Below are 23,049 nucleotides of genomic sequence, written 5' to 3'. Positions count from 1 at the left end.
TCATCTTAATCATTTCTAAATTATGAGACATTAGTGAGGAAAATCCTGAGGGCTGTTCTGCTTGCATTTGTGTGCAAATCAAATTGATCAGTTGTAAACGTATATGAAGTCTAGTTCATGCATGCTTCTGAATCTTGTTTGTTCTGAATATCTTAGCTTAAATTTGATACAGTTGGCATTGACTATACACCTGAAGCATACCTAGTTGAAAGTTGAAAGGTCCTTCTATTAAAGGCATTACTGCTATCTCTTGCTCATACCTTACTGGAATTGAATAAATCATCCACTCAAGAACAGAAGTACATAAGTTCTGCTCAATATAATTGTTACCTAATACCTTAAATTAAGATCAATATTTCCTACACCGATGATGTGTGTAAAAAATTATGCCACTGCAGATATACAACAAAGGACATATATAGACGAAGGGGTACATGAAGCCCTTCTCTAGAACTAAATATAAAAACATCTAAGAAATGATATTCAAATAAGACGTAAAATTTTTGCAAAAAAATGTAACAGAAAGAAAGAAGGTGGTCCATTCAACATTTAGTAATTTCCTGGCAATTGTCCCTTACTAATCCAACTCAGTTGAGTCATGAATCTGACACACTATTATAGCGTAATAAATTACAGGAAAAGGCATAGCTTGTATTAAACAGTCCCTACATTCATTGCAAATCCTTCTTTAATGACGTAGTTGCTTGATAAAGCAATGCAGTTGGCATACTGCCCGTTGGTCGCTAATCATTACGACAGCTTCCGAAACCATCGCCTTTGGACTTGATAAGCCATAACCTGATGGTAAATTAACTTGTCATGCGTGAAACACTTGAATTTGTAACCTCCTTGTCACAGCAACTGATGAATATAAACTGCAATAAAAGTTTTGTACTGTATAATTTGATTAATCTGGAAGACAGAATCCAAAGAACGGAAAGCCGATTTCTACGGAGTGGGAAGGGGATAAATAAGCATCTGAGTACGCTGCCACCAAGTATTTGTGAACTAAAACTATGAGAAGAATCAGTTTAGGAATCAAGTCCAAATAGTTCTCAACACTTGAGGAAGAAATCTTTAGTTTGCTTTTACAAAGTTTGGATGCTAGTCACATCTTTTCAAAGTACTTGGATAGGGAAATTCCAAAGATTAGGTCAAAGTCCTTTCAGCTTTGTGATTCGTCTTACAAGTTTGTTTTCAAAATTGTTTTGCTTTCTTCCCACCTTTCTTTGCATGCTTCTTTAGGAGAAGAACCTCTTTGATGTCTTGGGGCCCTAAAAAGCCCAGGAGAAAAAGGATTATTAATGGGATAAATCAATCTGTTAGAGGCCAAGGAGAACTTTGTACTTTCATCAATCTTGGGGCACACAATCAGGGTTCTCCAATTATCCAACAATCCTTTGAAATAGGGATAATTTTAGAAACTTTCCTTGAGATTTTTTTGACAATTTCACATATTTCCATTGAGATTTTAAAAATTATACATATCTCTCTCTTGAAGTTACTGTTTTGATAACCAAAACTTTTCAATGGTCAAAATTTTGAATAAATAACTCAAAATGCTCTCATGAAATTGTAAAGTTCATTTTACTCTCATAAAATTCTCAAAAAAAAGTTAGAACATGCATAATATCACAAATTCTTTCAACTCTCATTTCTACCATCTTAAACTTTTCATATTCCCACATCCTACATCAGTACCACTCTCTCCATGACCACCATCACCATAAGTCCCTAAATTCTAAAATCTCAATCTAAAAAAGGAATAGCACCATTAAACTTAAACAAATTTCACCAATTGCATTAATATAACACTCTATCTTTCAAATGTTGGAGTACCAACACAACCCCATCTTTCTTAAACCTTCAGCCCTCATCTTGTTCTATTCTTCCCCAAATCCTCCAAGCAAAGTTAAAATTAATTTGTAATATGTTAAAATAGTGTTTAAGACATAATTGATTATTCAACGAGCAAATCTTGTTTTTGTTTCCATTTATTGTCTAATTGCATGAAATGCATTCATATGCATAAGATTAGGAGTAGATTAGGAGCAGATTGTTTAATTGCATGAAAAACATTAATATGTTAAGGTTATTATTATTATTTTATAAGACCAAGGGAAATTAGTGTAATATTGAAAATCTCAAGGGTATTAGATGAATCTCTCAGAAATCTTGAGGGAGGTTCTTGAAATTATCATCCCTTCGAAATATGTACCATGCAATATATATATACACACATATAGAGAGACACATTCTACAAAACCCAATGCATACTTCTTAACCTTCTCGTGGAAGCCAAAAACATTCACTGGAGTGTATAAAATGGCAGCAATTGATCCGCCTGAAACATCTGGATCTATGACCTTCTCTACTTACCTTCATTCGCTCTCTCAGACGCCTAAGAGGCTTAAGAAGAGAATATTAGCAACATGGACACCAGACCAAGAGGTCAATAAAGTCAGGCTCAGGTCTGGTGCAGACATGAAGAGAAAACTAACCTGGTATGATTTAGTGGCTCTTGGAGTTGGAGGAATGCTTGGTGTCGGAGTATTCGTTACTACCGGTCCTGTTGCTCTAGATATCTCCGGTCCTTCTGTTTTCATTTCATACATAATAGCAGGAATATCAGCTCTACTCTCTTCTTTGTGCTATACTGAATTTTCCATTGAGATTCCGGTTGCTGGTGGCGCATTTAGTTACCTGAGAGTTACTTTTGGTAAGGAAAATAATCCTTAACCTCTTTTAATATTATTATGAAGTTTGGGGAAGGCATGAGCTTCAAACCCCAGACATTCTTTTACTAAGGGGTAGGACTAATTCTTTCTTTTAGACATGTCTTCATTTAGCTGTTCAGCCTAAGACAGAAAGTTGCTCATAGTCTGAAATGATGCAGGAGAATTTGTGGGCTACTTTGCTGGTGCCAACATACTGATGGAGTACGTCTTATCAAATGCTGCTGTTGCAAGAAGTTTCACGGAGTATCTCTGCACTGCTTTTGGAAGGAACGATCCAAACTCATGGAGAGTTGAAGTGGATGGATTAGTAAAGGGTTATAACATGTTGGACTTTCCAGCAGTTGCTTTAACTGCTGTTCTAACTCTGTGCTTGTGTCATAGGTTGATCCCTTTTAATTCCTGCTTCCAATCATTCCCCAGATTTTCCTTTTTATATTTGTTCTAATTATATTTCTCATACCAGTTAGTTAGTAAGACAGCTTTTAAGGTTTGTATGCTGCCCTGATATTCCGTTCTCAATAATAATATAAAAAAAAGTTTGGAAAAAGATCTCAGCAAACATGCCATAATAACTCATGCTACTTGAAAAAAAGTTGTGTGATTGAATTTTGATCTTCATCTGGAACATTTGTTGCATCAACCACTGGAGATGGCCGGTATAGTGCGCTGTTCAGCCACAAATTACTATTATCTGGATAAATTCATTGGATAAATTCATTGATTGAATGAAATTTGAAATGCAACTTTTTTTTTTGTTAATGTGATAGAAGTGACACCAATACTATGATCAATCTTAGCATCTAGTGCTTCAAGAGAATTATTGTATTTTCATAGGTATTAATTAACATAAATATACAAGTGGCATTTGATAGCGATGGCTTTTGGTTTTTTGTTTTCGGAAATTTGCAGTACAAAGGAAAGCTCAATTTTGAACCTAGCGATGACAGTGTTCCATGTAGCTTTCTTTGGTTTTATTATCATTGCTGGTTTTCAAAATGGAAGCCCCAAAAACTTGATCAAACCAGGAGGCCTGACTCCTTTTGGTGCTAAGGGAGTCCTTGATGGTGCAGCAAAAGTCTATTTCAGTTATATAGGCTATGATTCAGTTTCAACAATGGCAGAAGAGATCAGGAATCCTTCAAGAAACCTCCCAATTGGAATTGTGGGTTCAGTACTTATTGTTTCTGCACTTTATTGCCTCATGGCCTTGTCTTTGTGCTTGTTGGTTCCTTATAACCAGGTCAGTGGACAAAAATATAAGCGAATCATTTTATTCAAGTCTTTGGAAAAATTGAGGTAAAAAATCCTGAAATACACACACACACACACACACATATATGTAACTTCTCATGATTTGATACTATGTTTCAAATGATTCCTAGATTCCAGAGAGGGCATCGTTTTCGGTTGTTTTTCGAAATATAGGTTGGAAATGGGCAAGCAACTTAGTAGGAGTTGGTGCAAGCCTGGGAATTGTGGCTTCTCTCCTGGTTGCCATGCTAGGCCAAGCAAGATATCTTTGTGTTATTGGGAGGGCCCGGCTTGTGCCATCCTGGTTAGCTAAAGTGCATTCGAAGACAGGCACCCCACTAAACGCAACTATATTCTTGGGTGAGTTTTTTCAACCAATGAGTCTCTCAATTACAACCCTTTCAATGGTTTTCGTCTGCTTGCAAAACGTTTTCATAATAGTAGTACTCTTTATTGAAACTTGAGTTAATTGACGGAATTGTATGTGGAAGAAAGAAAATTTGGATGATTATACTGAGCCAAATTCTCAATTTTTTGAGACCTTAGTGTACATTCTTTGACTATTACTTTGTGCAAATATGGGAAATTCCAGAATCTCCTTGTCTCAAAAGGCAAATATTGCTCTACTATTTTGACCATATGATTATACAATCATTATTCATTCCAACACCCGCCCGCAGAAACACCCCCCGGCCCCCAAAAAAAAACCCCCAAAGGAAAAAAGAAAGGAAAAGTTTTTCCTCACTTAATGATTGAGGTCTTTCTTGAAAAGCAAGAAAGATTTGCACTCATAATCCCACTCTTGAAACGAAAACGTCTTTATGATCTTGGGGAATGATATACTAGATTTTCTTTTTCTCCTGGTTTAATCGATTGGAGATCATGAATCCCTGCAAAATGATAGCCTGCTAGAGGCTGAGAAAATGCAGGAAAAGCTTGTCGTTTACTGTTACACTTGATGCAAAGCACTTTTAGTAGAGAATTGAAGATAAAGTCAACGTATGCCTGATGGTATTCTCTTGTAAATGCTTAAATGTCTATCTTATCTTGTCCTTTCATTTCAATGTTGGCAATTAAATCTTGATAATCATCGTCATTATATCTGTATGGTTCTTGGATGTTAAGTGATCCCTCATCAGTTCGTTGAAACCATAAACTTTCTAACCAATCAAATATGAATTAGGTTGCGAGTCTGATTTAACATTTTGGGAGTAGTTCTCAAGTTGATGATGAGTCATATCTGTTGGCATAAGTTCAGTAATATGATGGATTAGACAATAGAGAAATTAAAGAGCAAGCATTTGTACGGTGTAATTGGTAGAATTAATACTTGTAAATTTTATATACACTGACGGTGTATACACTATCACAGTTGGATATGCGACATATATACAAAATTTGAGTTTCAAATTCAAATTTTTATGTGTCGTATATCTAACGGTGAAAGTGTATACACTGTCAGTGTATAAAAGATTAATCATAATACTTAATAGTGCTCTAGAACTCGTGCAATGTTACTGTTTTTGGAAGGCCTATAAGGACCAAAACCTTCTGAATTCCTCTGATCAGTTTTATCACAGTTCATCATGGCCTTGCTCCAATTGATTCTGGTTGATCTTTGTGCTGAAGTTTTTAACTTTATGGTACCATAGATGTTCATGAGCAAACAATTATAGGGGAAATTACACTCGTTTTCCAACTTTTCCAAGCATCAAGACCTAAGAGCTCAAAATTTGTTTCTGCCAGGGAAACTACGAATGCTACAACGTGTAACAGAAAAAACTATATATCCATGAATTTATATGACCCATTAGATTCCAAATCTTGATGCAGGATTTTGCCAAGCATCAATTGCACTCTTCACAGAACTGGACATTGTGATTGAGATGATCTCCATTGGAACCCTTCTGGTGTTCTACCTGGTGGCTAATGCTCTCCTATATCGTCGATACGTAATCACAAGCAGCCATCCTCCATTCCCCACTCTCCTGTTTCTCATCCTCCTCACTTGCACCTCAATTGGCTTCTCCATTTCTTGGAAGCTGAAAAGACACTGGTGGGGTCTACCATTATTTGGTGGGCTGATGATCACTATCACTGCCCTTTTCCAATATCTTATGGCCCCTCCTGCTAGCCAGCGCCAGGAACCTGCCAAATGGTCAGTGCCCTTCATGCCATGGCCGGCTGCAATATCCATCTTTCTCAATGTTTTTCTCATGACTACCTTACAAAAGCTTTCCTACCAAAGATTTGGTATATGGGCATGCTTTATTACTTTGTTTTATGTAGTGTATGGTGTTCACTCTACATATCAGGCAGAAGAAATGGAAGTATGTGTTGATAATGGTGTCACCACAAACTCATCCGTTCAGCCGACAAAGTTTGATATCCAAGTTTTATAATGAAAGGAACCAGTTTTGCTTTGCTTTTCCATTTCTCCGATTTTTTTTTTCTTACTATTCAATTAGTTGTTTTTGTTGAAAATAGTGAATTTTATGAACTATTTCATGAAATTCTTCTTGGATTCTTGAAATTTTGACCCTCTCTAAATTAAAAAAGCTACAGGGACTAAATATAGGCCTGGTTGGTTAGTCGAATTTGGGAGGTGCATTCTAGGCAGGGAATGAAATGCATGCGCTGCCTGGTTGGTTACGTTGCCAAGAGCAGTTTCCAGTTTGGGATGAAATTTCTTAACGGGCCTTCTTAGTTAATGAGAAATCTGGTAGGCTAAGACTAATTGGGCTTCCCTGGCCCAGGATATTCTCAATTAACAGGCCTAAAGCCCTCCTGAAAATCCAACAAACCTACTGGAGTTTCATCAGACCTACAACAAAGGTACTCTAGGCCTAGGGGTCCATCAAATATTTATGACTAATTGGGCTTCCCTGGCCCAGAATATCCTCAATTAACAGGCCTAAAACCCTCCTCCCACCTACAAGTTAAAGAAGAACTTAATCCCTTTTTTGTGATCACTAATAGCTAGTTTGGGAGGATGGAAATGAAAAGAAAAGAAGAGAAATGATAAGTTAGAAAAGAAAAGAAAGGATCAAAGTTTCTATCTAAGTTGTTTGGGAGTTTTAAAGGAGAAAAGAAAGTGAGTAGTTTTCTTTTGTTTGGGAGTTGAATGCAAAGGAAAGAAAAAGATACTTAAACAAATTATTTTACAAATATGCCCTTTTTATAAACAAATGTGAGAGGGATTCATCAGGTATTAAAATGTTTTGTATCAGGATTCTAAGGGTAATTTGGTCATATTGAAAAATTTACTTAAACTTCTATCCGTTCCTTCCCTTTCCGCCCAACATTGGGCGGAAAGTTTTCCAAAAGATGAAGGGCGGTGGGATCTTTCCTATTCTTTTCTTTTCCTTCTCATTTTAACTCCCAAACAATGGATATCCCTTCAAAACCTTTCTTTTCTTTTCATTTCCATCCTTCCAAACTAGCTATAAAGGTGTTCTGATATCTCATTTGAAAATTTTCAACTGCATGTGGAGTTCGAACCTACAACGTATAATCCAAAGAAAGACTTGATTCCTTTTTGGTGACCACTGAACGGTTTGCTAGAGGTACTCTCACTGTGCCACTAATTCCAAAACACATGAAAAAAAGTTCTTTGTGTTTGAATGGATAGGAGTTTATTTGATATATTATTTAAAATAATTATTATAACACTTGTGACGTATATGAAAGACAAAAAAGTTATTCGAACGATAAAAAAATGTATATTAAAAAATATATTTATAATGCAAGTAAATAATTGTTATACAAATAATAGCTATCCAAACGCACGTGTTAATCGTTAACATGTAGTACTACATAGAAACATACAAGCACAGGCAACATTTATATTTAATCCGCTGATCGCAAAAGCTGGAAATCCTGAAAATTCACTGTCCCAAGATCCATCGATCATTTCAGAAAATCTACAGCCTCACAAGACAACATTGACGCGTATGTACTTTTACTGATGTAGAACCAAAGTTATGGCTTACAGATACAGATGCCAAGGAGTTCGCATTACATAACCTCAATTATAATTTCTTACATAAGTTAGAACTAAGATTTAGCCAAAAAAAAAAAACTCTCAAGAATGCCAAAAAAAAAAAAACAAAACTAGTTAATCTGTAGAAAAGCTCATCTTTTCCCAGCTGGAAACTGGGAATAGCTCACACCTTCCAAAATCAACACCCGTAAATCCCAAACCCCCAGCCCTTAGCTACGTTTCTGGTGCAGCTGTGATCTTCACCTTTTTTCTCTTGATCTCCATCAAACTCTGTGCAAGAGCATCAACAATCTGTCGCTGTGATTCGAGTATCAATTCATTCCGTTTCATCTCCATCTCCATTCGATTTTTCTCCATCTCCCTTGCCATATCCATTTTCATATTTTCCATCTTCATGAAACCTTCTCCCAACATCTTAATGGACGAAACCATTTCATCAATTGAACTCCGCCCCCTTTTCGCCTCTCCTCTTCCACCACTGTCGCCGCCAAAACCCCTCTTCTCAAATCCCAACCTTGACTGATCGTAAAACCCATTCAAACCTCCAGACGATTCGAGATCAGAATCCAAATTTTCAGCATACTTTCTCCTAGTGCCAAGAGACACCCATGACCCATCCTTAGCCTGATCAGCATCAAAACTCCTGTTCACCTTCCCAATCCTCTTCAGCCTAAGTCGCGGCGGAACCATACTCTCATCACCCAAAGTTTGCATATGAAATCCATCACTAGCTTCAAAACCTTTGCCTCCTAGAGATTCAAACTCAAAACCACTCCTAGAATTCCCTAGAATCTTGCCAAAGTTCTTCCCTTTAAACCCCGTAAGCCCTGGCATTCCATCATCAACGTTCTTGGCGCGAAACCCGCCATGGAAATCCATTTCTTCCTCATCTTTATCAGATCCAATATCCATATACGAAGAGTATCCACCATTGAAAACTTTAGAACTAAAATCAGAGCCCACCTTTTGATCAGCATTCTTCGACGAATTCTTAGCCCTGACACCTTGGCTGAAACCAAAGTTAGGACTTGAATTGCCATCAACTTTGGTACTTCTGTTTTTAGTACTAAGTTTTAATTTCAATATATTCTGATCAAGAAAAGTCTTCAACGGAAACCCACTAGCAGAATTTTCCCGATTCTCAGGTTCTCGATTCGATCCAGCCACTGAAACAGAGGTTCCATTTTCCATGGCGTCCATATTCTCAAAGAAAAACCAAGAGGAGAAGAATCTGCCGGAGGGGTAGGAGAGTGACCGCTGCTTTTCTGCTCGGTAGCGCTGCCGGAGCTTCTCCATCTTGTGGCGGCACTGAGCGGAAGTCTTGGCGGGAGAAGCATCTGGGCAGCGATTGGTGACAGCTGCCGCCACCGCATCCCAGTCGGCCGTTCGAAGATATCCGCGGCGGAGCGCATACCATCTCTCGCGGTAGGCGTCTATCAAGGCCAGAGTCTCCTCTTGGGTCCAACAAGGCGGTGGGAATTTCCTGGCAGGCTTCCCGGCGGCATCAGCAGCAGCCGGAGCAACGGTTGTGGTGGTGACGGACATAAGCTTGCCTTAAAGATGCTAACTTTATGATGATTGACCAAAAAAATTTTCCCCAAAAAAAAAAATTATGATGATTGGTGACAATACTGATGGTGGCGGACGTTAGCAACTATGCTAGGAGTGCTAGCTTTGGGACCAGCGGAGGTGTGGAGGAAAGCTATAAAAAGAAATGGGATACGAAGCAAAGAAAAACCAGACATGGTAGAGGTAAGTTCCACGAGGTGGAGGCGCACATTAGCAAAGATGGTGAGGAGTGGGGAGTAAAAGCAGAGTGGTTGGGTTGGGGCTCCATTGGGTGCAGATTAGGAATATAAAAGAGGCTTGGTTGGGAGGTGAGACAAGTGGCGTAGTGTGGTGGGGTGGGGCAAAGAAATAGCGGGGGCAAGAGGCGGTGGCGGCGGTGGTAGTGTTGTTAGACGGCGCACGTTAGCAGAGGAGGTTAAAAAAAGAAAAAAACAAAGAGAGAGTGGGTGAGGTGGTGGTGGGGATAAGGTAGTTGATAGGTGATGGGATAGGGGTGTAGTAAAGCATTGAATTTTTGGGCTCTGATGCAGTGGTAAGAATAGTAATAGGAGGGTAGATAGTGGGGTGGGCATCAGCGCAAGGCAGCGGCTGGGATGGGGATGGGGTTGGGGATTGGGTCAGGAAGGTGGGTGGATTACGGATAGAGTATGATGATGACGATGATGATGAGGATGGGTCGGATGATGCTAGCTTGCGCATGGGATGTAAGCAGTGCAGTACGCCCCACAAGGCCGCAACTACTCCACCAGTTCACCACCACACCACAGCCCCCCACCCATCCCATCCACTCACCTATCCCATTTCCATTTCCCACCACTCAAACTCTAACGCACAAGACCACCTATTCTATCCCATTTCCATTTGTCCTTTTGTCTCTCGAAATTTGCCCAACCACCGTCTCTACTAATAGTTGTGGACCGGTTGAGAAGGGGAGGGGGGTTTTGGGCATGGTTATGGCTTCTTCACTCGTAATCTGGCTGGTTGTGTGTGACTGCGTGTGACCCCTGGTTGGAGCCATAGATGCAGTAGGTCGCTATGACATTATTGTCCAAGTGGTGCATTTACGGTAGTGCCCTACTTAGAAGGGACTGGTACTCTGTGTGTTATTATTGAAGGTAATCGACTAATTGTCCTAAGCCCCTAACTTTTGGAGGAGGTACGCCCTCTCTCCGTCGGGATTTTTATGTAAATCTTAGGGCTAATCACAATTAATCCCCTAGTTCGTTTTGGTTAATCTTATATCATCTCATTTGGTTTGGTTTGGTTTGGTTTGGTTGTGTTCTATGTACGGGATGATACATTCCACCTAATTGAATAAAATAATTCTATGGGGAGGTGGTATGAGTTGTTCGGAGATGAGTAAGAGTTGGAATTATGACAATTAGAATTTATTTATCCTATTAATAAAAAAAATATTTTATTCTAATATCTATATAAACCTACTATCTAGCTATAATTATCTAAATCTTGGGCTAATTTTTCCTTATTAATTGCATAATAAAATTTTGAATAAATTTGCTGCTACTGATAAACAAATTAATTTTTGGACTAATTTTATCATATTAATGATATACAATAATGTTGGATTGATTTGCCTGCGCCATCAACAAAACTAAACTTTTACTTATTTACTCATATTAATGAAATAACTAAATTATCGATAAATTTGCCCCTATAAATAAAAAAAATTTATATTTTGAACTAACTTGCCCATTTTATTGAAATAACTAAATTTTGGACTAATTTAACCCTATTATTAATAAATTAAAATTTCGACTAATTTGGCTTTACTAAATTTTAGACCGATTTATCCCTACAAAATGCTAAAGTAAATTCCATACTATTTTGGCCCTACTAGTGACTTATATAACCATATTTTTTTGGTCAAATTAAACCCATAAAAAGTTAAACATGTAAATTGAGACTTGTGAACCCATTTAATAAGGTTTAGCTCAGTCCCCAAAAAAAAAAAAAAATTATATGTTGGTTTGGGCTCTTACCACACAAAGTTGACATATGTGTGTTACTTATTAATAATCAAACTCATGTTCAAATCCGTCAAACTCATGTTCATATCCGTCGGTATATATTTATATACACACACATACATATATAACCTTTATAAGACAAGGCTTAGCAAAATCCAAACATCCCTAATGTTTGCCAAAAAGGGTATTTTGGTCTATAAATAAATAATCCTATCTCATCCTATCTCCAATCAAATATAGAACAAGGTTATTTTCTAAAACATCCCATCTAACATAAAAGCCAACAAAACATTGAATAACAAAGATTATTCATGATAACTCAACCCAGGGATGTACAATTCCATGAATAATTCCAGGATAAATAATTCCCTCTCATCTGTCAACCAAAAATTTTAAGGTATATCGAGTCATTTTTTACTTTATCTCCTAACCTTTTTTAGAATCATTTTATCCTCTATTGGACAAAATCACCCCTCTACTATTCTAAATTTTTATTTTTTCTCTTGTTTTTCCCCATTTTCCCTCCTTTATTTCCTTTGCCTCTTTCTTTGCTTCTTCTTCTTTTCCATAAGAAACTTCATCCCAATGATTGAAACTAACGAGGAATTGCACAGATTTATCTTCTCCATAGATGATCACAAAATATTCAAACCTCTTCCCCAAATACCATTATTGGACGTTTCAATTCTTTTGCCTTTTGACCTTCCAATCCCAATTTCTTATTTTATTCTCAAGAAAACATCACAAAATGAATTTGTGACTTGATTATAAACTTGTGTATCTAATCCTAACTCCCATTATACATTTTATTTTTGAAAATTTATAAACTTGTGTATCTAATCGTAACTCCCAGTAACCTTTTCCAGATTCTACATTCGTTGCCACTAATTTTGTTTACTCTGCTATTATGCTCTTTTTTTCCCTCTTTTTTTTTTTAGAACTTCTTTCCATTTCTCATAAATTCTGTCCACTTCATCACTATACTATTTATTTGTTTTTGATTTGTAAATTATGCAATGTTTTGCACTTCTCAATTGCTCTGTTACGGATAAAAGGAACAAGAATGTTCCTAGAAAGCCTTCCTCAACTGTGTCATGGAAGGGTTGAAACTGAGGAACAATAGCCCAAAGACTCTGCAAAAGTATTATAGTGTTTGCGATTTCGTCACTACTCAGAAGGGTGAGCATAAGTGAATTCAATAACATTTTTGGGCCTCCAATCTCGAGACAAAAAGAATTGACTTCATCTTTGGAAGAAGACAACGCTTTGACGAGTCAAGTTGTTCATCTACAAATTCGCAACTAGCACTGTAACTTGCATTCTATATTATGCTGATACAAACTTAACTAATTTTTGTCAAACAAAAAGCGCAGACAAAAAATCTTTTAGCAAGAAGCACGTCACCTTTCTTCTTTTTGCTACAGTTTCTCTTTCTTTGGAAGAATATTTGTGCCAGCAGGAAGGTTGAATGGGCACTTTAATTGCTTCAATTTAAAGAATTTTTAGGACAAAGTCATCTATTGGTGTTTCCTGTTTTTACAATTGTAGTCAGTATCCTTATCCAAAGATGCTATCTGGGAACATTAGTACACATTATTGTAGATAGGATAGGATTAATAGATCAGTTGTCTTGTAATTGGAGTGCTGGACTCAAAGATCAAAGTTGCAGTCAGTTTTCAGTGAATCGTGTATTACTTTGACTAAAACGGTGCCAAGATTCCAAACTTAACATCGGGGTTGGGGTTGGGGTTGGGGTTTGATTGGGTTATAAGTCCCTGGAACATGCTCAAGAGTTATCGGCTTTTGAATACTGTTTTGGGATTAGGTTTATATTTCAACAAAAGTCTGATAACAGCTGTTGACAACATACTCCCTCTGTCCCACCCACTTTGATAGTCCTGTTTTTCTTTTCGTCTGTCTCAAATTATAGTCCACTTTCTAATTGAAAAATATAGTTATATTTTAATTTTTCTAAAATACTCTTATTCAATGTAAGTTGTCGTTATTATAAGCTTACCCCATTTAATGAGAGTTGATTTTTTTTTTTTTTACCATCAATTCAAGTTCCCATAAAGTTGTACTCTAATTAATGTGAGGGTATTTTAAGAAAATAGCTACCTAAATTGATTGTTCCAACAAAGTTAACTACTTTTTCTTAAACTGTGTGAAAAAAAAATAAAAAAAAATCAGGACTATCAAAGTGGAACGGAGGGAGTATTTTTTTCCCCCCTCAATTACCTCTTTCTAATGAAACATCACATATTGTTGCGTGAGATGTTAGTCAGCACTCCAACAAGTAAGTAAATACATCCGAAAAATATAAAATGCGGTTAATCTTGCGGTAGCCTAAGCTATTATTGCAAAAATTGTTGAATACAACCAACTATCATTAAGAATTTGATCTTTGGACCAAAAACAAGCCAAGTGTGCTTAATAAAAAAATGTTTTTGATAATTCTGCTCGGAACGAGATGTAAAAATTTGATTGGCAATTGTACATGGAATTTACCCGTAATTCAGACTACAAATCAGAAAAGTAACAAAAACACACGAGCTTTTAACTTTCTGCTCTCACACATAATAAAATAATAGTCGAATTAACATTAAAGGTCTTACTATATTTAGTGCAAACTCATGTTGTTTTCCAGTTTACAGTAAAGAGTTGTAAGAATTATATTAACTGTTTTGAGTTGGGTAGAACTCACGTCTTCTCACGTTTTGAAATATGATTCTCATGAGTTTCTCCAATGTGGACAACAGGAGCAAGAGTGTTTCAAGTCTTTGTCCAGTACATCATGAAAGACTTGAAGGAAGACACGGCCAAAGACTCCCCTCTAATACGGATAACAGGAGCAGGAATGTTAAGTCTTCGTCCAATACATCACGGCAGACATGCCCAATGACGCCGCAAGAAATTTTAGTCACTTATCGTTTAGTCAAGTCTTCCAAGCTTAATATTCCGTCCACAAATTCTACCAAGTTGATGGCTTCGAATTTTGGTGATGGCTAAGAATTTTGGCCAAAAAAGAATTTTGGTGATGGCTAAGAATTTTTGGTCATTGCAAGCAGGAGTCAATATGTATACTAATTGGTTGAAAGTTGAAGCTCAAATCTCTATAAAAGACTCAATCTCGCCCTTCTGAATTTTTTCAAACCAACCAAAATGGAGAAGCAAAATTGGCTTTGTTTACTATCAGCTCACCTTCTCATACTGCAAAGTGCAATTGCTTCCTCTTTTTCCGTGCATCATTTCTGCCACCATGATGAAGGTCTTGCGTTGCTTCAGTTTAAAGAGCAATTCAAGATTAGCGCATCCAATGAATTTTCGTCCTACTGTAGTTACTTTGGTCAGCATCCTCATCCGAAGATTACATCTTGGAACGAGAGTACAGATTGCTGCACCTGGGATGGAGTCACCTGCCATGAGATCACTGGTCATATAATTCAATTAGACCTCAGCTGCAGCCAAATTGAAGGAGTCATCAGTCCTAATAGTAGCCTCTTCGGCCTTTCTCAACTCCAGAAACTAAACTTGGCGTACAATGATTTCCAGCAATCGCGAATTTTGCGCGAGTTCAGTGGATTAACACAGCTGACACACCTCAACCTCTCGACTTCAAATTTCAAGGGCCAAATTGCATCAGAAATATCTCAGTTGTCGAAGTTAGTTTTGGTTGATTTCTCTCTACATCCCCCAAGCTCCACAACTTTAAGACTTCAAAAACAAGATTTTCAAATGCTTCTACGAAATTTAACCAAGATAAGTGTGCTTTGTCTGTCTTCTGTACATATAGCATCTGAGGTTCCATTAAATTTTTCTTCATCCTTAACATATCTAGATCTTAGCAGTACAGGAATGCATGGTAATCTACCAGATCATGTTTTCGAGATACCGAACATGCAGGCGCTTGTATTAGGTAGCAATGAGAACCTCACCGGTATTTTACCTAAGTTTAACTCCAGCATATCTTCTTTGGAAGTCTTGGATCTCAGTTTTACCAACTTGTTTGGTGAACTTCCTGTGTCAATCGGCTGCTTGAAATCCTTAAACTCCTTGATATTATATGGCTGTCAATTCTCTGGTTCTTTACCCGAATCCATTGGCAACCTTTCAAAACTCACTGACTTGGAACTGGGATCCAACAATTTTGTCGGACAAATCCCAAGGAGTATTTCAAATTTTGTGTGGCTGAAGACACTAGACCTTTCAGGCAATCGATTTCCAGGTCCAATTCCAGATTCTTTCAACAATCTCCAAAAGCTAACCTCTCTATCTCTTTTTTCCAACCCTCTAGTTGGTCCATTGCCGCCTTCAGTTGTCAACCTTACAGGGCTTGTAGAATTAGACATTAGATTCACTTCGCTATCTGGTCCACTTCCTTCTAATGCATCTGGTCTCCAAAATCTCGTAAGTCTTCTGTTAACCCACAGTTTTCTTGATGGCACACTTCCATCATGGTTGTTTCACCTTCCATCAGTGATTTTGTTAGATCTTGCATTTAATCATTTCACTGGGCAATTGCCTGATTTCACAGGAAATTCTTCATTGACTCTTTTCTTTTTGGATCATAATAAATTACAAGGTCCGATTCCCAAGTCAATATCTACACTTAGGAAGCTAATATGGCTTGATCTTTCGTCAAACAATTTAAGTGGCATTGTTGATTTGATTATGTTCTCGAATATGAAAAACCTTGTTTACCTTTATCTTTCCTCCAATAGATTAGTATGTAGGATTGACAGCGATGTCTCACTTCTTAACCTTGGACAGTTGGGATTATCATCTTGTGGGCTAAAAGAATTTCCAGGTTTCATTCAAAACTCAAAGAATTTGTCATATTTAGACCTCTCCAGCAACAACATTCGTCAAATTCCCAGCTGGTTGCCTTCCACGGCTTGGGATTCACTAACTTACCTAAATCTGTCTTATAATGCTATATCTACTCCTTTCATGCCACCTTGGAAGAGTCTTTCTGTATTGGATATTCGATCAAATCAGCTTCAAGGTCCGCTGCCAATTTCAATATGCAATTTAGAAGTCCTCTTCTTTCTTGACATGTCTGAAAACAAATTCAGCGGTGAAATTCCACATTGTTTCGGAAACTTCAGTAGCGGACTGGCTGTGCTCAATCTGAAAAATAATCGCCTTCAAGGAAGCATTGGTATGACTTTTGCCTGGAACAATGGTTTGAGATATCTTGGATTGCAGGGCAACCTTTTTGAAGGGCAGTTGCCAAGATCTTTGGTGAAGTGTGAAAAACTGGAAGTCTTTGATGTAGGGAATAACAAAATAAATGACACATTCCCTACGTGGGTGGAAAATCTCAAGGAGCTCAATGTTTTGGTTCTGAAATCGAATCGATTCTTTGGAACCATAGACAATAATTTCAAAACAAAAAGCCCATTCAAGAAGTTGCAAATTATGGATCTGTCCAACAACGAGTTCACTGGTGTAGTACCTATAAGGCTTCTAACAAGCTTGAGAGCAATGATGAATTCAGACAGAACTGAATCAAGAGCAATGTACATGGGCGCTGGCTATATCGGTTATGACAATGATTACAGATATTCGTTAAGCATATCCATGAAAGGGCTATCAATGGAATTACCCCAAATCATAACAACTCTCACAGCCATTGATTTATCAAGCAACAGATTCAGTGGAGAGATCGACGACGTCATCGGTAGCCTGGTTGGCCTCGAAGTTCTGAACTTATCCCATAACAGATTCTCTGGCCATATTCCCTCCTCCTTTGGGAATTTGAGTTCCCTTGAATCATTGGACATCTCTTGCAATCAAATTGATGGAGAGATCCCACAGCAACTTACAATGATGACCTCGCTTGAATTCTTAAACCTCTCACAGAATCATCTTGTGGGACGCATTCCTCAAGGTAACCAATTCAATACATTTTCCAATGATTCATACAAGGGGAACGTGGGACTGTGTGGACTCCCACTAACAAAGAAGTGCAGCGAATCTGATTTTGTGGTGCCACCACCACTTCCTATAGATCAAGAAGAAGAGCAATCGAATTTCTTCAGTGGATTTACATGGAAACCGGTGATGATAGGATATGGTTTTGGAATTGTCCTTGGACTTGCTTTGGGATGGCTAATGTTTGCAACAGGAAAACCACAATGGATCGTAAAGTTTGTTGAAGACGCGACATATAAACAGAAAACTCGTTGAAGATCCAAGTGAATAAACTGGTTGGAAGAACAAACAGAAAACTTCAGAAGCCTCGGAGGAGAACTCGTTAAAGATCCAGTCCAACTACAGTAATGGAGCAAAGCCTTTCTGTATGTACGTATCAGGTATTGCACAATCTGCATCTGGCCATAATTTTATTTAACTAGAATAATAGTACTCACTTGGAGCTAGTACAAGGGTTTTGGGTCTGATCATCTATTTAATTCTATATGTCTCTTTCATTTTGAAAATAATTTAAACTCAAAACTGTTTAAGTTATTAGTTTTTACTAAAATATTGGTAAAAGGATGTGAAGCTATTGTCTATATTTTTGAAAATGTCGAGGTCAATTTGATTAAATCTTCACATGCACTTTTAGACATGACTACATTTTCCTAAGGAAAATAAATAGAATTTCCACACTAGTTGTTATTGTTGACAACATTAGGCCATTATGTATCTTTTTAAGTTTTATTTTTTCGAGCGTCATTTCAAGTTTAACAAAGGAAATAGATATGAGTAATTTATATGAACCCTATGACTTTCGAAGTATTTAAAATAATCCATGAAGATTTTGGCCGTTTCTCATGAAATGGATGGTGACATGGAGAACTTGGATGGTGTAGTTGCCATTGCAGTGAAAGGAAAGAGAATTTCCTAAAGTCCCTTCTGGTAGAGAATTGCTCTAGCAGATGTACTATTTGAAGTCCATGAATATGCATAAGGGATAATTTCAGAAACCTCCCCTGAGGTTTCTGACACTTTCACTGACATCCCCTGAGGTTCTCAAAATTTCACTTACCTCCCTTGCTTTTGATTTTGTGGTAACAATCCAGTCCAAATCAGATTAAAATATTATTTTCATGTGTGAGAAGGTATTTTTATTCCATAGCTACCCTTTGCAGAAGTTGTATTAGTAGAAGATTCAAAGAAGAATAAATGATTTGGACTAATTAGTAAAGTTGAGGGGGGGTAAGTGCAATACAAAAAATTGCATGCACCAGATGTGCCATGCAACAGTTATTTGGCAGATTTTGCAACGGCTAGCTGCAAATTGCAACGGCCAGAAGGTTTGCTGTTTCAGTAGCAATAGCATATAAAGCAAAGCAACTTAACTACCTCTGAGGTTTCAAGCTATTAACATTCTTTGCTACTAATTTGGAGTGATAACAAGTGCATTTGCTGTGCTACAATTAGAGCTCTGAGTAAAAAGTTTTAGCTGCAACCATGGCCTCTTCAAGCCATAGGGGAGAATCATGGAATTCACCTACATCTTTCTCCATTAAAAACAGGTTTTGCCGCTGTAATCGCAAAGCAACCGTAATGATATCAGAGAGTGAAAGGAATCCAGACAAGTTGTATTTCTATTGAGAAATTTCCAACTTTGTGATGAATTTTAAAAAAATTCTACAAAAGGGGTGATTTTGGGTTTAATTTCCGTCAGGGGGGTCTTCGCATTTGTGAAATACGAGCTCAATGAGCTCGCATTTCACAAATGCGAGCTTACAAGAGCTCGCATTCGTGGAATGCGAGCTCTGGTTATTGAGCTCGCATTCCACGAATGCGAGCTCTTCTCAATTTTTTTTTTCCTTTTTTAAGAGCTAGGGAATTATTTCTAGGAAGCAAATGCGAGCTCTTATCTTTTTTATTTTGGTATTTTTTGAGAGGTAGGGAATTATTTGCAGAAAGCTTCTAATTTTTGTTTTAAAAAATGTTGCAAATATTTAAAATTTTGCAAATAGCTCGCATTTGTTAAATTTGACCTGCAAAAATTGTATTTAACTTTTTTGTTAGATTTCGCATTTATAAGTATGACTTGTAGAAAATTAGATTCAAATTTAGATGTATTAGGGTTTTAAAAATATTATATAAGTGATAAAAATTTTATAAATTGTAAAAATAAAATCAAATTTAAATAATTAAATGTTATATTTGCATAAGAAATAATACAATAATCATAATAATGATAATACAATAATATTGGTGTAATAAAACTGCCATTAATTTAAATATTTACTTATAATGCCCAAAGAGCCTAATTACCAATTTTTTCTTCTCGTGCTCAAATATAACATTAACCCGCATGCGAGCTAACCTTGAAATAGAAAAAACACAGAATCCCGCTTGCGGGTTTCAGGAGTATTCGGATATTCTCATATGCACCTATGCAAATCGAACCAACCGGATATCTTATCCGTATCCCATTTTTTTAAATAAAAATCTTATAAATTTGAAAAATAAAATCAAATTTAGATGTATTAGGGTTTTAAAAATATTATATAAGTGATAAAAACTTTATAAATTGTAAAAATAAAATAAAATTTAAATAATTAAATGTTATATTTGCATAAGAAATAATACAATAATCATGTATCAGGAATCAAGTTTCTATTATTGTTGTTAAGCTTAATTAATCATATCAGATGCCATTATGTAACTAAACGGTAGTAATTAACCCCAACTACTTGGGATATATCTGTAATTTTGGCCCTGATGACGTCAGAAAAGGGGCCCAATTTTTTATCAAGGGAGGTAAGTGAAATTTTGAGAACCTCAGGGGATGTCAGTGAAAGCGTCAGAAACCTCAGGGGAGGTTTCTGAAATTATCCCTATGCATAATCCACAGCTCTTTCATGAAAAGGGGGAAAATTTTGAATATGATGACAATTGGCTTACTCGAGATGTTAAAGCCGTGCTGGTTTCTTGCAGGAATGGTTCAGGATAAAGGAGAATTGGAGCTAGCTTGCCGTTGAAAAGGGCCTAGAGTTTTAAGTGTTTTAGTAGTAGTATAATACTATCGTTTTATCTTTTGTGTTTGATTTGTTGGCTTTGTAGTTGATTGATGTACTTAGAGGTGGTCTAACTCTGTGTGTATACTTTCTATTCTGATAAACAAAAGTGCTAACAAGTTGCCCCAACCAAAAAAAAATTTTTTTTTTTTTTGCACGCCAATTTGCTCTGTTTTTGTTCTTTTATTTTTTTGGGTAGGGGATGGGGTTTTGAGTTGCCTTGGGGTTTTTGCACATACCTTGTGAACGAAATAAAAAGGTTTGATTGATAGTTTTAACTTGCAATGCCAATGTTTTCTTTTTTGGATAAATTACTACTTACCTCTTTGTTCCAACTAAATCTACCTACGAACTAAATTGCGTCCTGCCCCAAAACAGGTAACATTCATGAAAAAGGAAATCCTGCTCTTGAATCAATGCGACTTCTCTTTGTTAACGTGAAGAATAAAAGCACAAAGACTGCAGGTAACTACACGAATTGCAAACTCAGTTCTAACCATTTGAAGGCAGCTCTATGACTGAACATCATTAAGCAGTATAAATATGAGATAAGGATTTTTTTAGATAATTAAACACGACAATAAAGTAATCTACACAAGGTGTAAAGCCAACAAATATACGCATATGCATGCGCACTTAGAAATAATCAAAGGTTTGACAAAGGCCTTGTCAATTCATGATTGAGTACTTGCGCGCACCAACGAACGTTAAAGTCGTTCTTGAATTTGCATGTTTGCTCTGGAATATTTGCATTCACCAATGAATATTTGACAAACAGGGAAAAAAACCCCTTCTCGCTTCGATCTTTTATTCCAAGCTGATGTTTGCAAACAGAGACATTAATTCGAGTGAAATTTATTCTCGAGTCTGTGCAATAAATGTTGGGAGGGCTCTTGCAATAAAAAAAGTCCAGTCTTCACCGAGCCTTGTTGAAAGTAAAAGCTCCTGGAAGCAACTTGTAAACTTTTCCTTGACTACACTACAGCTGAAGATGACAGCCACGGCTTATTTTTTTCCCCATCGTTTTTGAAATTTAGGTATCTGTTGGTTTCTTGACTTTACTTTTGTTAAATAGGAAAGCAAATAATATTTTGTTTGCATAAAAAAAAACATTTTTCAATCCATCTTTCTATATTTCCAACTACTTTTTTATTTTACATACATCACATTATAAAAAGTGTTACAGTAATTATTTCAAATAATACACTTGCACCATGTTGTCCTTATTAATTACACAGGGCATAGAGTTGTTAAGTTAATTAATTGAACTTTTTTGTTTTGATCAAATGTATTCTCCTTGTTTTATTCTTATTAATATCTTTATGGAAGTGAGATTATACCACGAAAGTGTTGGACAAAAGAGGTTAGACTATAGATGCTTGCCGGGGATTTATGGATGGGGGGGGGGGGAGATGGTCAAATGCGACTCCTCTTATGTAATTTAATGATTGAAAATGAATCAAAGTATTCTTTGCTTGTTTGGTTTTGGTTTGGTATTTTACCAAGTCTTCTCATGATTATTTTAGCTATTCTTCTATTAGGAAAAAGAAAGTTTCTAGAAGTGAGATTGTACCACGAATTTATTTAAGGGTTGGACAAAAGAGGTTAGACAATAGATGCTTGTTGGGGGTTTGTGGATGGGGGCAGATGGTCAAATGCGACTGCCCTTATGTAATTTAATGATGGGCAAATTCCACTTTACTCCCCTGTGATTTAGCATTTTTTCACATAACCCCCCTGTGGTTTCAAAAGCTATACATAACCCCCTTATGGTTTGGATTAAAGTGTCAAAGTAACGGAAATAGTCACTCGTAACGGTGTCACCTAAAATGTCAAAAATACCCTTATGTAAGGTTGAAATTTATGTATTAACCAAGGGGGGTTATGTGTTTGTTTTGAAAATCATAAGGGGGTTATATGGTAAAGTATTAAATCATAGGGGGGTTATATGGTAAAATATAAAAATCATAGGGAGTTAATGTGTCATGTATTTATAAGGGTAATTTCGACATTTTTAGAAGTTCCGTTACGAGTGACTATTTCCGTTACTTTGACACTTTAATCCAAACCATGAGGGGGTTATGTATAACTTTTGAAACTATAGGGGGATTATGTAAAAAAAGGGTAAATCACAGGGGGGTAAAATATAATTTACCCTTTAATGATTGAAAATGAATTAAAGTATTCATTGCTTGTTTGTTATTGGTTTGTTATTTTACCAAGTCTTCTCAACAAAGACACCCCCACCATTGACTTAGGATGATTAGTTCAGAGAGCATTTATATTCTTCTATTAGGAAAAAGAAATTTCACGTGTACATACTAGCAAGTCAAAGAAAATACCATCTATTTTACACCGTTTCAAGTAGCTTAACAAATTATTTATGTATAAGTATTGATACGAATCACGTTGATGACGAAATTCGCGATAGCGAGCCCCGGATCAATGGTGATTATCTCAAGTTTGAATTTGACGGAATTTTCTGTCTGGACTCCTCTAATTCTCATGATTGGAATTTC

General features: G+C 36.7%; 3 protein-coding genes across 4 annotated transcripts; 2 read left to right on the top strand and 1 right to left on the bottom strand.

Annotated features, from left to right (window-relative positions):
- Positions 1-2,282: 2,282 nt before the first annotated feature.
- On the top strand, positions 2,283-6,395 carry LOC113706701 (cationic amino acid transporter 6, chloroplastic-like). Its single transcript, XM_027228651.2, has 5 exons — positions 2,283-2,719; positions 2,897-3,119; positions 3,648-3,978; positions 4,121-4,349; positions 5,823-6,395. The coding sequence occupies exons 1-5, from the start codon at positions 2,326-2,328 to the stop codon at positions 6,389-6,391; spliced, it is 1,746 nt and encodes a 581-aa protein (XP_027084452.1). The 5' UTR covers positions 2,283-2,325; the 3' UTR covers positions 6,392-6,395.
- A 1,538-nt stretch (positions 6,396-7,933) lies between these two features.
- Positions 7,934-10,904, bottom strand: LOC113706863 (uncharacterized). The gene has a single exon (XM_027228893.2). It carries the CDS (start codon positions 9,535-9,537, stop codon positions 8,206-8,208), a length of 1,332 nt encoding a protein of 443 aa, XP_027084694.2. The 5' UTR covers positions 9,538-10,904; the 3' UTR covers positions 7,934-8,205.
- Positions 10,905-14,692: 3,788 nt separating this feature from the next.
- On the top strand, positions 14,693-20,732 carry LOC140013260 (receptor-like protein 6). Of its 2 annotated transcripts, none has more exons than XM_072062464.1 (2): positions 14,693-17,855; positions 20,451-20,732. In XM_072062464.1, exon 1 carries the CDS (start codon positions 14,712-14,714, stop codon positions 17,739-17,741), a length of 3,030 nt encoding a protein of 1,009 aa, XP_071918565.1. In that variant the 5' UTR covers positions 14,693-14,711; the 3' UTR covers positions 17,742-17,855; positions 20,451-20,732. The 2 variants fall into 2 exon arrangements, with proteins under 2 accessions (XP_071918565.1, XP_071918564.1); XM_072062463.1 differs by having other exon boundaries at positions 14,693-17,866; positions 20,451-20,728.
- Positions 20,733-23,049: the final 2,317 nt, after the last annotated feature.

Source organism: Coffea arabica, chromosome 8c (assembly GCF_036785885.1).
Source record: "Coffea arabica cultivar ET-39 chromosome 8c, Coffea Arabica ET-39 HiFi, whole genome shotgun sequence".
In the NCBI taxonomy this organism is placed as follows: domain Eukaryota; kingdom Viridiplantae; phylum Streptophyta; class Magnoliopsida; order Gentianales; family Rubiaceae; genus Coffea; species Coffea arabica.
The sequence above is the reverse complement of the archived record's forward strand: the minus strand, read 5'-3'. Positions and strand labels throughout refer to the sequence as shown.